The sequence below is a fragment of the Ctenocephalides felis genome, unplaced genomic scaffold (genome assembly GCF_003426905.1).
Source record: "Ctenocephalides felis isolate EL2017-DRISC unplaced genomic scaffold, ASM342690v1 CF-g0.4_SCAFFOLD_03573, whole genome shotgun sequence".
NCBI classification, from domain to species: Eukaryota; Metazoa; Arthropoda; class Insecta; order Siphonaptera; family Pulicidae; genus Ctenocephalides; species Ctenocephalides felis.
In genome coordinates, this window is record NW_020539727.1 from 3,728,115 (window position 1) to 3,741,361 (window position 13,247).

The 13,247-nt window shown below is 30.7% G+C and overlaps 2 protein-coding genes across 2 annotated transcripts; both read left to right on the forward strand.

Moving 5' to 3' along the window:
- Nucleotides 1-1,391: 1,391 nt before the first annotated feature.
- On the forward strand, nt 1,392-7,510 carry LOC113389306 (guanosine-3',5'-bis(diphosphate) 3'-pyrophosphohydrolase MESH1-like). The gene is made up of 3 exons (XM_026626352.1): nt 1,392-1,623; nt 5,197-5,348; nt 7,214-7,510. Exons 1-3 carry the CDS (start codon nt 1,509-1,511, stop codon nt 7,508-7,510), a joined length of 564 nt encoding a protein of 187 aa, XP_026482137.1. The 5' UTR covers nt 1,392-1,508.
- Nucleotides 7,511-8,881: 1,371 nt separating this feature from the next.
- Nucleotides 8,882-13,133, forward strand: LOC113389307 (guanosine-3',5'-bis(diphosphate) 3'-pyrophosphohydrolase MESH1-like). The gene is made up of 3 exons (XM_026626353.1): nt 8,882-8,996; nt 11,344-11,495; nt 12,861-13,133. Exons 1-3 carry the CDS (start codon nt 8,882-8,884, stop codon nt 13,131-13,133), a joined length of 540 nt encoding a protein of 179 aa, XP_026482138.1.
- The last annotated feature ends 114 nt before the right edge of the window (nt 13,134-13,247 follow it).

Sequence of the window (13,247 nt, forward strand, 5' to 3'; positions counted from 1 at the left end):
ATGTTACGTAGCACTTCTCATACAAAATTGTACTAAATACTGTCAAAATGCCATGTATCCAGAAATCAATCACCACGATTCCAAAACAATATCTTCTAAACCATTTTTGAATTTTTAAATTTGGTTTAGGATTTTTGGCTAAAAAATACATTTTAATTCAATTTTCTTCACTTTTCTGTTGATTCTGAAGAAACAGCTGGACCGATTGTAGCAAAAACTAATCAACGCGACTACTTAGCGAGTTACATCAATTTGGTGTTACAGATTTGAAATCAGTTCAGCCGTTGTTAGAAAAATGTTGACAAAATTACAAAGTTTAACTTACATACACATACACATCATACTTTTTAACTTTGCGTAGGGTAAGTTATAGTAATGCGCCAAAAATCGAAAATGAACATTTTTGCATATCTTCACCTTTCAGAGGTTTCTGAACATTATGGCATACCTCAGAAAAATTAGATGTGTAGAGACAACTTTTCGTCGACGATTTCGGGCGCACGGATGAAAACACTCGATTCCTATTGATGAGGAGACGTGCTAATTAATTTTTGACGAAGACAGGTCCAGCAATTTTGGAGATATGGAGCAAAAAGTGTTAAAAATGTTATTTTCTAAGAGAACGGATCAACCGATTTGAATGATCTAAGAAGCATTTGATTCGCAATGATAGGGAAAAGAGGTGATGAGATTTTGGCAAAGGCAGATCCAGCCGTTTCGGAGATATATAGCTAAAGGTGCAGTGAGAGAACTAAGCATCCGATTAGAATGATTTAAAAACTTTTGTGCTTGTGTTGACAAAACGGTTGCTTTTGGGGAATGAATTTTTTTTATACATTTTTTTTTTAAAATAATTTGGATTTTAATTCTAATTCCAGCTGAAGTTCTAAACATTACTTATCTACTTCAAAAAAATAATTTTAACTTTGTAATTCAGTTTATTAAATACTTAGAAATATTTGACAATGTTCTTCATTATAAATCCGATTGATTAGGTATTTTCTTTTAGATTATTAGTGATTTATTTTCTGTTTGAAAACATTTAATATTCCTCAAATATTTCATTAACGTACGAAAAGTTCTAGCAATTTGCCTTAAGGCACGATGCCATACACCACTAGTTACAATGTTGGTCCCAAACGATACGGAGTGTCGTTTGGATTTTTTAGTAAAAACATAAAATTCTCCTTCCGGAAAACAAAAATGTGCAAATTAACACATAAAATTATAACAACTTTTATATTTAAATAATACGAAAATTTTTGAAAAGTATAGATTTTTGTCAAAATTTTATACTGGGTTTGCATCAACACGTTGTCAACACCTGGCCTAGCCGACAGCATCTTTTTTGCCTAACCTACAAGTTTAGCATTTCATTTATAATTGCATTCCGTAATAAATAAGCCACAAAGTAAAACACTAAAATTATATAAATAAAAATTGATATCTGACATTTGTACAAAAATTTCCTGTCGCAAGTGATAAAACACATTTTCAAAAATAATAAAATGTCAAAATTCGATATCCATTTGTATACAAAATGCGTAAATTTTGCGGCATTGAAGCACAAGGATCAAAGGAGGAAGGACGCGGAAAAAACGCCCTACATAAATCATCCAATCGGTAAATATGATTATTATTTAGTTTTATATTAATATTTATTTGAAGTTTGTGATTTTTGACAAATGTCATCAATTGTTGTGACCTTGTGAAAGAACCTACGATTTAGTGGTGACATCTGGTGTATTCGTCTTCAGCGAAATTTTATTCGAAGATTCAAAATAAATACTAGAAGCCTTTTTTTGGCTTATTAGTAGACACTTAAAAGTTGCGATGAGTGTGTATCGCGCAACATGGAAACCGCGCTATAAGAAACTCGGATCTAATGTACAAATCAGATAAATTCGTAGCGCGTTCTATGATAATCGGTGATCGCGTTATATGGGAACCGCGGTATAAAAAACTAAGAACTGGAATAAATAACTTTACTTGACCCGCGTTGTATGGAGACCTTTGAATACAAAAAAGTAATAAACTAGCTGTAAGTGGAATTCTGTCTTGAGGCAATTATGGCATCGTGCCTTAAGGCAAATTGCTGGAACTTCCCGTACCGTAACGAAATGTTCGTGGAATACTGAATGTTTTCAAATAGATTATTCTAAATATTGTAACATTGTCTAATATTTATAAGAATTATATAAACTGTATTGCAGAGTTGAAATTATTTGTAAAGTATATTAGAACTATAGTCAGAATTAAAAATAAAATCTGAAATATTTTCGATATACAAAAAACTAAAAAAAAAAAAAAAAAAAAAAAATTGGAACAAATTTTTTTTTCCAAAATCAGTTATTTTGTTAAGACAAGCAGAAAGTTCTTTGAATCATTTAAATCGGACGCTTAGTTCTCTCAAAAATTGCCATTTTTTACATATTTAGCTCCGTATCTTCAAAATGGCTGGGCCTGCCTTTGCCAAAAACTAATAAACACTTCTCGCAATCATTACTAATTGAATGTTTTTTAGATCATTCAAATCGGATACTCCGTTCTCTCAAAAATTCGATTTATATTTTCTGCACTCTTTGCTCCGTATCTCCGAAACGGCTGGACCTGCCTTTGCCAAAAACTAATCAGCTCTTTTCCCTATCAATAAGAATCGAATGTTTTTTGAACCATTCAAATCGGTTGATCCGTACGCCCGAAAACGTGGGCGAAAATTTGTATCCATACATACATACACACACACACACACACACACACACACATCCATTTTTTCTGAGGTATGCCAAAACGTTTAGAAACCTTCAAAACGTCGAGAAATGTAAAAATTTTCAATTCCGATTTTCGGCCCATTACAATAACTTACCCTACGGGAAGTTAATTATACATTCGTTTAGAAAAATAAAGAGTTTATATAAAGTTGGGTAAGGTTCAAAATATACCTTATTTCTACGAATTGAAGACTTTGTATATTTGGATATAATAAAATATAAAACATAAACTAAGGTACTAGTAGTGCATGGCATCGTGCCTTAAGGCAAATTGCTGGAATTTACCGTACCAGAATTATATATTCGAGGGAAAAAATCAGTTATCAATAAAAATTGATCAATGATTTACAACAATTGTTTTATACATTTTCAAATAGATAATTATATAATCACTATATATTTAATCGTTCCTAAATTATTAGGAGGTGCCGAATGAATCCATCTGAGGATACATTTCCTACGATTAGAATAACCCATTTGAAATATATACATTTTGAAAAATTCATATTTGAAGTATAAAACTTTGTATATTTTTGAAAATTTTGAAATTTTTTTTCGGAAAAATCTGTCATTTAGAGCTATGATATAAACTTGCATGTTTATATAAATATATTGTAAAAGATAAAATTGTCCACAATAAAACTCGATAATAAAATCTATTACAGGATCTAATTACTATAGAGTCATTTATAAGTTTATGGGTTGTTGAACGAAATCCGTTATATTGAAGAGGGCTATCGTTCTTTCAATTGCATTGAAGCCGCGTTCCTAGAATACCGCGTTATCAGAGTGTTGACTGCATTATCTGTCTATCTTTTCAGTACTAAGTAATAAAATTATATTTTTAACTTCTGGACAATTTAGCCGAATTTTACATAAAACTAATTTGCACGTTTCATAACTGATATGGAACTCCGCGTTACTAGAATACTGCGTTATCAGAGGTTTGATTGTATGTTCTGTCTATCTTTTCAGTACATGAGTTTGTCGTCTAGTAATGAAGTTTCATTTTTAACTTCCCGTAGGGCAAGTTATAGTAATCGCAAAAAAATCGAAAATGAAAATTTTTATATATCTTTACGTTTCAGAGGTTTCTGAACATTTTGGCATACCTTAGAAAAAATGGATGTATGTGTGTGTGTGTGTATGTGTGTGTGTGTGAGTATGTATGTATGTATGTGTGTGTATGTATGTGCGGATACAAATTTTCGTCGACGATTTCGGGAACACGGGTCAACCGATTTGAATAATTCAAAAAACATTCGATCCGTATTGATAAGGAGACGTGCTGATTAGTTTTTGGCAAAGGCAGGTCAAGCCGTTCCGAAGATACGGGGCAAAAAGTTCCGAAAACGGTAACTCAGTTTTTAAGAGAACGGAGCGTCCGATTTTAATAATTCAAAAAACATTTTATTTGTATTGACAAGATGAAGAATCGATACAACTTTCATGAAGGTAGGTCCAGCGGTTTCGGAGATATAGAGGAAAAAGTAAAAAAATGAGCCATTTGGCGGTCAAAAATGATCATTAGACATATGCACATCAAATTATCAGATATTTTATAGAGATTTTAACAATAAGTATACATTTTGTTAATATTCCTATGGGTTCCGTACCAATGCTTATGCGTTAGACAGCGACGCGGCGCTTACGCGCTTTATATTTTGTCCCTATGTAGTTAAAGCAGTACGATTGCTCTGAAAAAAAAGTTCAGATCTTCCACAATATGTCAAAATAAAGAAAAAAAAATTTTTTTTCAAAAAAAAAATTTTTTTTTTAAAAAAAAATTTTTTTTTTAAATTTTTTTTTTTCAAAAAAAACTAATTTTTTGTCCAATTTATAGTTTCTCAAAAATCTTATTTTTTCAAAGTAATTTTTTTTCAAAAATGTTAATCGTTTTTAAAAAAAATAATAATTTTTGGTACGGGAAGTTCCAGCAATTTGCCTTAAGGCACGATGCCCTAATTGCCTTAAGACAGAATTCCACTTACAGCTAGTTAACTTCTGGACGATTTAGCTGCTCTTTACGTAAAACTAATTAGCACATTTCCTAACATTTGAATAGTATTTAAATTTTTTTAAATCGGTTCAGGATATATATTGGCAAAAACGTAGATGCAATTTTTTGAATTCCTTTGCAAATTCTAAAAAAAAATTTGCAAAGTTAGGAGAAAATAATTATATGAACATTTCGCTGGCTCGAAATTATTTTTCGAGCTTTGTTTTTCTGGCACAGCTTTTAGAAATGACTCATACAACTACATTCTTAACGTTAAAGATTCAAAAATTGGATCCGTCCTAGTCGTATACTTTTTTTTAGAAGTATTAACTTGCTTTAAAAATTTGGTTTGTTTCAATATATTTGAATAATATTTATTTGTTTTTCTAAAAATATTAATAATTCTAATTCTAATTGTTTTAAAAGGTGTTGCATCGATTTTGACCAACGAAGCCTTTATAGAAGATCAAAATGTTTTGATGGCAGCATTATTGCACGACACTGTTGAAGACACTAATACAACATTTCAAGAAATTGAAAAGGAATTTGGAACTGTTGTACGAGCCATTGTTGAGGAGGTAATTTATACGAAAAATGATTAAAAATTAATATATTTATTTAATATTGAAATATTCATCTATTAATCCATACACTTTTTATCGTTTGAATAGTATGAGGGGTCAATTTTGGGATAGCATGGCAGAAATATCTATCCATCAATTCGTAAACTTTTTCACCGTTTTAGTAGTATTTGCCCAATTCTGCGGCAACATGGCAGATAACATCTTGATGCTATCTGTAAAAATGATAAATCTGTGAAAATGATATCTATTTGCTGTGGGATCAGGCATATTTTACATATAAAATGTATGTTAGAAATGCGCATCACAAAGATGCAAATAAAAATAAAAAATAAAAATATGTAAAATACGCATGATCGCATATCAAATAGATAGTATTTTAACACTTTTTAATACCGAAAAAAGAGGATAGGATAGCGTTGCCATAAACGCTATTTTATCTTCCATGTTATGACAGAATTGGCCCCTGAGTTTAACTATAAAGTTTGGTCATTTTTTTAGCCTAGATAGATGATTAATTAGAGTTTTAAAAAAAACTTAAAATAGATTTCAACGTAGAAAAATTTATATTTTTACTAATAATAAACTAGTCATAGTAAATTTTGTCATTCAGGAAGCGATAAGATTTTTCATTAGAAATTTAAAGAAATCAGCTCTTATTTTATTTCAAATGCGAGTATCTTATTTTTTTATGAAGACTACAAAAGTGTCTATAAAATTCTAAAATGTATTTTTTATTTATATAAAATTCTGCTGACGTTCTCATTTTAAACAAAATGATATATAAAGTATAAAGATATATATTTAACATTAAATATTGTTAACTATGTATTTTGTACTCTTTATCTTAAAAATATTATTGAAATTATTAATATAGATCTCAAATCATAATGCATGCTTATAATATATTACTATACACATATTATTGATAAAAACTTATTTCGAAAACAAAAATCATGCAAGGTCCTTAATTCGGCTTGAACAATAATACAAAATACAAAACGTACTTTTTAATTGTTATTTAAGTTCACTTATCGCTCCTGTATAATTAAATTTTTTAATGATCTATTGTATTTGATATTATAAATATTTTATACCAATTTTAAATTAATCAACTAAATAATTGAAAGCATGTAGTAATTATTTTCAGTGGTGATATTTCAATAAATCTCACAACATAGCGTTTACACGAAATGCAGAAGAACAATCGTAGTATGCTTGTGGTCTTTGTATCAAATGAATATCAATGTGCTGTTGTCAGATTTCTTCAATTTTTGCTTAGAGTCGGTTATGATTAAACGTTGTTATGATTTACTTAAGGACTTACTATCATCTGCCGTTAGAATTTAGAACTATTTATATTTAAGAAATTATCATTTCAAAACTTTTTTCACCAAAATGGATTTGGAGATTAATGGCCCGATTTTGTCGCACAACATACCAATGTTATCGCAAGGCCATGTTATGCTCCAACTTACATACATTATTCTACTGAATCATACTGAATATTGTCAAAATGTCATGTTTTTGCTGTGCATTCAGGCGTTTTACACATAAACTGCAACGTCATTGGTATGTTTTGAAGCTGGGCCAAAAAGACCCTGTTCTCTAACATCGTTTTTTTGACATTTGTGCGGCTTCTAGGTCAGATCTTCTATCTGACAACTTGAGAAAAACGCCTGACTGCACAGCAACCACATGGCTAGTGTCAATACTTAGAACGATTTTGTATGGAAAGTACTTCATAACATAGCCTTGCCATAACATTGGTCTGTTATGCGGCAGAATCGGTCCATAAATTCATATCCAAAAAAGCGTTCATTGTCCAGTGTTCATTTTCATTGTTTTCTTATTTACATCAGGTGACCGATGACAAGAATCTTCCAAAACTAGAACGCAAACGCCTACAAATCGTGCATGCACCCACTTCCAGCCATTCTGCAAAACTTGTCAAATTAGCAGACAAGTTGTACAATTTGAGGGATTTGGAACGAGCCATTCCTGTTGGATGGTCAAAGAGTTATTATGATGAATATTACCGTTGGGCATTTTTGGTGATTGATGGTTTGCGAGGTACAAATGCTCTTTTGGAGAGAGAGTTGGATGATATCTTCAGACGTAAAGGTTTACTGAGCGAATCTGGAGATCAAGAATGTTGATCATTAATCTGGTCGTGCTATTTTTGTATTTCAATTCATGTAAATAAAATTTTTGTATTCTTTTAAACATACTGTATGATTGTTTGGTGAAATAAAGGTCTAGCAAATAAATAACTTGTTATTGTCACACTTAGAAGTATCTCACTGAATATTACTAAATTTGATAAAAATTCACTGATCATGACATAGTTGTCAACCTCCTTGTCTTCCAATTTGTCTACTTTTCTACCTGCCCATCTGTCTAGCTGTCCATCATTATTTCAACACATATGTGAATCAATAATAATCATTTTATTGATCATTTCAAACCACCAAATGCTATTTTTTTATTTTTTTCTTTGTAACTCCAAAACCGCTGGGCCTGTCTTCGCAAACCTGTAATCGATTTTTCTCTAAAAATGTGAAATAAATTTTGTTCAAGTTTTTGCAAAAAATAGGAAATGACCTTGAAAATTTAGAAACCGTTTGCAATACATCAAATGAAATCGTGTTGATAAGTTTATTGCAAAGATCGGTCGGGTCGTTTCCTCGTACTTTTTTATTAAATTTTTTTTCAACAATTTAAATGAAACTATTATGGCGATAGTTCTTTTCAATCGACCACAATAGCAACCAACCTTTGCTGGTGACATAGCAGTTTTTTCGACACATGCTGATGCATCCAATGCTTCGCAAATTTTACAAAGGCATCTAAATGTTATAGAGGTTTGGACAAAAAAGGGGAATAAAAATAAATGAGACCACGTCTAACCATATAACATTTACACTGAACAAGAACAGTTGAACTATACTGGCTACTGGGACGCAAGTCAATTCCATCTATTGACAATAAACTTCTAATTTACAAGGTAGTAATAAAACCAATATGGACTTATGGCATAGAATCGTGAGGCTGTGCGAGCAAATCCACTGATGGTTCGTGGTTCATAATCAGTAAAACCTTACACGACGATATTCATATTGAATTTATAAACAGAATTATACAAATCAACAGCGTCAAACATTTTCATAAACTAAAACGTCTAACAAACTCTATAGTCACTCAGCTTCTTGAGACACCAACTTCAAAAAGACTGAAGAGGAAGCTGCCCAAAGATAATATGGAGGACCCTCAGAACTACTACAACTTTATAGGAATAGAATAGTAGAATCAGTTATTGAAGTGATTCTCTAAATATCAATGTAATATTTATCAGATTAATTTAGATGTGTTCTTGAAAGTGTGTGTGTATGTGTGCGAGTGAATGACATAAGCCAAATATCTCGTAGAATTGTCATGCATTCTGATTGCTATTTAAAATATTTTTTTTAAAAAAAATATAAAAATAAAAAAACTTATTATCAGTCATTTGTTTTTCTTTCTAATTCAAAATGTCACATTCTGATATAAAACTGTATACAAAATGTTTGAATTTTGCTGCCAAGAAACACAAGGATCACAGACGAATGGACGCAGCAAGTACCCCTTATGTGAATCACGTCATTGGTAATAAAATTTATTTGATATCGACCTTATTTTTGTGAATTAGAAAATCGATTAAATAGCCAAAGTAGTTAATATTGTTACAATAAATCACATACATTATTGATGAAAGATAATTTGCCTGAACGTAAAATGGTATATTGATTTAAAATTGTGAATGATAATGATACTTTGTATATTTATTCTGGTACAAACAGTAAACACATACTACACATAAAATTATCCAAACTCTTTACACGTGATTGGACCATAGACCTCACACTACATGGACTACTGATCGAGTGCAAAGTAAGTGTCAACTAGTTGGTATTGATATTTTGCCTTGAGGCAAGTTACATGAGCTTCCCGATATGTATAAATATTCGACTTAATCAATAAAAAAAATTAATTTATGAGTGATTAGAAGTATTCCGAGTGGATTTATAACACTTAATTAAAAACGAACGAACACTTTGACACGGAGTATTTTCTAAAAGTACATTTTCAGAAATCAACAATTATTATAATTGAACCAGTTTCCGTAGGACTTTAATGGTTTAGTAGGTTCATTAAGACCAAGTACTCTATCGTTATACCAAGTAAATAGTCTAATTTTTATTTTAACAAACGTCAGAAAAACTACTCATTTTCTCAAACTTTGACGAATTTTTAAATTTAAACAACTTGCCGTAAGGCCGTAATATTTCAGTAAGTTCTATAAGACCACGATATATATCGCCAAAAAAGTTACATAAAAATCGGCTTAAATTCTTTTTTTCAAGAGTTAATTACAAGAAAACGGCTCGGTAGATTTTCACCTAAAACTAATCAATATCATTCCCAACTAATATCTTTCGAACAGTTTTTGATTTTTTAAAATAGATTAGGTAGTTTGAGCTTAAATGTGGACGAAAAGTTTAACCATAGTTAAAACTTTTTTTTTAAATCACAAAGAAACGGCTCGGCAGATCGTCGCACAAAACTGACAAACGATAGTCCTCATATAAATACATCAAATGGCTTTTAAATTTCTGAAATCGGTTCAGACGTTTTTGAGAAAACGTCGATGAAAGGTCTAATTTTGACAAATGCCAAAAAAACGACACCAATTTTTGAAAACTTTGACGAATTTTCAAAGTTAAACCAATTGTCGTAGGGCCGTAATATTTTAGTATGATCTAGAGGACTATGATATCTACCGTCAAAAAAATAATCATAAAAATCGTCGATTTTTTTTTTTAAACTTTATTAAAAGAAAAAGTCCCGGCAGATCTTTACCAAAAACTAATCAGCACGATTCCCAATCAATACCTTTCGAACGGTTTTTGAATTTTCATAATCGGTTCAGAATTGCGGGCTAAAACGTGCACGAAATTTTTTTCACTTTTCTGCTATTTATAAAGAAACGTCTCAGCCGATCGTTCCACGAAACTGACAAACGATAGTCCTCGTCGAGATACATCGAATGGCTTTTAAATTTTTGAAATCGGCCCAGCCGTTTTCGAGAAAACGTCGATTTACGGCAAAAAATCTGTTCACATATACACACACACACACACACATACTTTTTCCAAATTTGGTCTCATTCGATTCAGAATGGCTTGAAACGTTGAGAAAACATAAAATTAGCAAATCGGATTTTTTATGAAACCATAAACTTCTCCTTCAAGACTTTAAATAAGATAGAAAGGGACGGTGACGTTACTTAGTGAAAGAGCGTTGCCGACAATCGTGGAACACTCCCGATTGATTAAATGTCATATGCCATAAGCCACGTGCTCAACCTAAAATTAAACGTCATATACAGATTTTGACAGGTGGATTCGATTTTATAAACATTTATTTCACAGGGGCAATATTATTAATATCAAAACTCTTACAAAATTATCAATCCACACAATTGCCATTATGTAAATGAAATAAAACTATCAGAAATAAAATTTGTATTAAATTAACTATTATGATAATAATTATTAAATATTATTAATATCACTTCTGAACTATTATGATAATAATTATTAAATCATTTATTAATATCATTTCTTACAAAATTATCAGTTCACACAATTGTCATTACACTATTAAAATAAAACATATGACATATGACATTTAATCAATCGGGTGTGTTCCACGATTGTCGGCAGCGCTCGTTCACTAAGTGACGTCACAGTCCCCTTCTACACATACAAAACGTATGAGGACTAGCAGTCCATGTAGTGAAGGTGTATGGTTTGGGCTCATGAAAGTCAAATCCTGCCACAAGTTTATTTTTAGTTGAGCAGACCCAACCATGTTATTCTGTTTGCCTTATATTTTTCCCATTTTATATTTTTTTTAATTAATGTCCTCATTACCTTAATTTTTCACCAAGGGACTGCATATATTCTAAGCAATGAGGCTGGTGTAAGATGTCAAAGGCTGCTTATGGCAGCTTTTTTGCATGACACTGTTGAAACCACTAATACGTCTTTTGAAGAAATCGAATCGTATTTTGGAAAATTTGTGCGTGATCTCGTCGAGGAGGTAATGTGAAATATTTAAAATAATTAGAGATAATTATATAATTATACTGCCAACAGAAATTATTGTCTGAGAGTACGCCGATTATTACTGCGTCCAACATACATATATTCTACGTATACATACCTTCATGCATTTTTTTAAGAATTCCAAAGTGATCATAGTGGGCTTACCGATTTGTGATGTTCAAAAAGTGTTATTATATTTCATTCTTTCATTGTTAGTAAATAGTCCCAAAACAGTTTTGATTTTGCTCCTCAATTTTGACTTAATCAAAGTTTTTGATATCCAAAAGCTCCGTGGTGTCTAAAATTAAGCATGGTCTCATATAAGTAAATGTTCAAGTATACAAATCTTATATATAAAATTCTTCTGTAATGATGTATGCAAATATACTCCTCCTAAACGATTATTCGAATTTTGATAAATCTTTCTGAAGTTTTTAAATGATTTTTTAGAATGTATGTGATTATAGAAATATTGTAATATTAAAATAAATGGAAACTATTGCAAAAAACAACATATCATTGTTTGACGTGTTTGTTGTTTTGAAAACAAATGAAAACTGTCATCTGCCAAAAATTTCAATTTACTTACGAGCTTAGACAATATTAGAATATATATATAATAAATTCATAATTATGAATAAGCAAAATGAAATGTCTACATTATTATTGCCAAAAAGCAGCTGAGGTGTGCCAGAAATTAAAATAATATAAGATACAGTATATGTATGGCAGATTGGATGATACACATATAAACAGGATTTGACAAATTAATTCACTTGAAATATAGAATTAAGTGATAATCAGGGCCGGATCTATCTTAAATACGAGCGCACGCCTTAGGGGGCGTCAACACAAGATTCGGATATGAAATTTTTAGTATAGTTTTTTTTTTCAATATCATTCAAGAAATATAATTTCTTGGCATCTTTGAACAATATTTTTAAAATACGTTAAAAATTTCACTTTAAAACAACAAATGGAAAAGTAAAGATGAATGCATACAATTCGGCCCTTACGATATCAATGAGAAGTTTAAGATGCAATTCTGGATATCTTAAATAATAAAAAAATAAATGAAAATAATCCAAATTTAAAGCAGTTCTGCATTTAACATCGCTCATATTGATGTATATCGATTTTTGGTGCAAACAGTAATTTAAAAAACAATAATTATTATTTTTAGGTGAACTGTAAATATGAGTATAGTATATTAAATAAAAATGTAGATGTGGGTACAGGACAACGTCTATCGGATCATCTAGTAGAATTAGTAAAAATCTTGTTTATGTGTATAGTTACAAATAAATTAAAACCTAGTACTATCCTAACAATTCCTACAAATATCATCTTACCTATTTAGGTATCAGACGACATGAGTCTTCCTAAACCAGAACGCAAACGTCTGCAAATCGAGAGAGCTCCAAATAGCAGTTTTGCAGCAAAACTCCTAAAACTGGCTGATAAATTATACAATTTAAGAGATTTGGATACAACTATACCTGTCGGTTGGACTGAAGAAGATTGTGATGAATATTTCGAGTGGGCAGCCAAAGTCATCAAGGGTCTGAGAGGAACTAATGCTGAATTAGAAAAACAAATTGATATTATTTTACAGAAAAGAGGAGTTTTGTAATTGAAGAATAAAAACGTTAATTAATATAAATGACATTTATCTTTATCCATTTTTGCGGATTATTAGATCAAACAATAATAATTTGTAAACTTACTAATATTTAAAAAAACAATT

Bases quoted from the DNA above. Each gene is read 5' to 3' on its own strand.
- LOC113389306 (XM_026626352.1), top strand. From the start codon at position 1,509: ATGTCAAAATTCGATATCCATTTGTATACAAAATGCGTAAATTTTGCG. The intron at 1,624-5,196 runs GTAAATATGATT...TTGTTTTAAAAG, and splicing joins CTACATAAATCATCCAATCG to GTGTTGCATCGATTTTGACC. The intron at 5,349-7,213 runs GTAATTTATACG...TATTTACATCAG, and splicing joins TACGAGCCATTGTTGAGGAG to GTGACCGATGACAAGAATCT.
- LOC113389307 (XM_026626353.1), top strand. From the start codon at position 8,882: ATGTCACATTCTGATATAAAACTGTATACAAAATGTTTGAATTTTGCT. The intron at 8,997-11,343 runs GTAATAAAATTT...TTTTTCACCAAG, and splicing joins TTATGTGAATCACGTCATTG to GGACTGCATATATTCTAAGC. The intron at 11,496-12,860 runs GTAATGTGAAAT...TTACCTATTTAG, and splicing joins TGCGTGATCTCGTCGAGGAG to GTATCAGACGACATGAGTCT.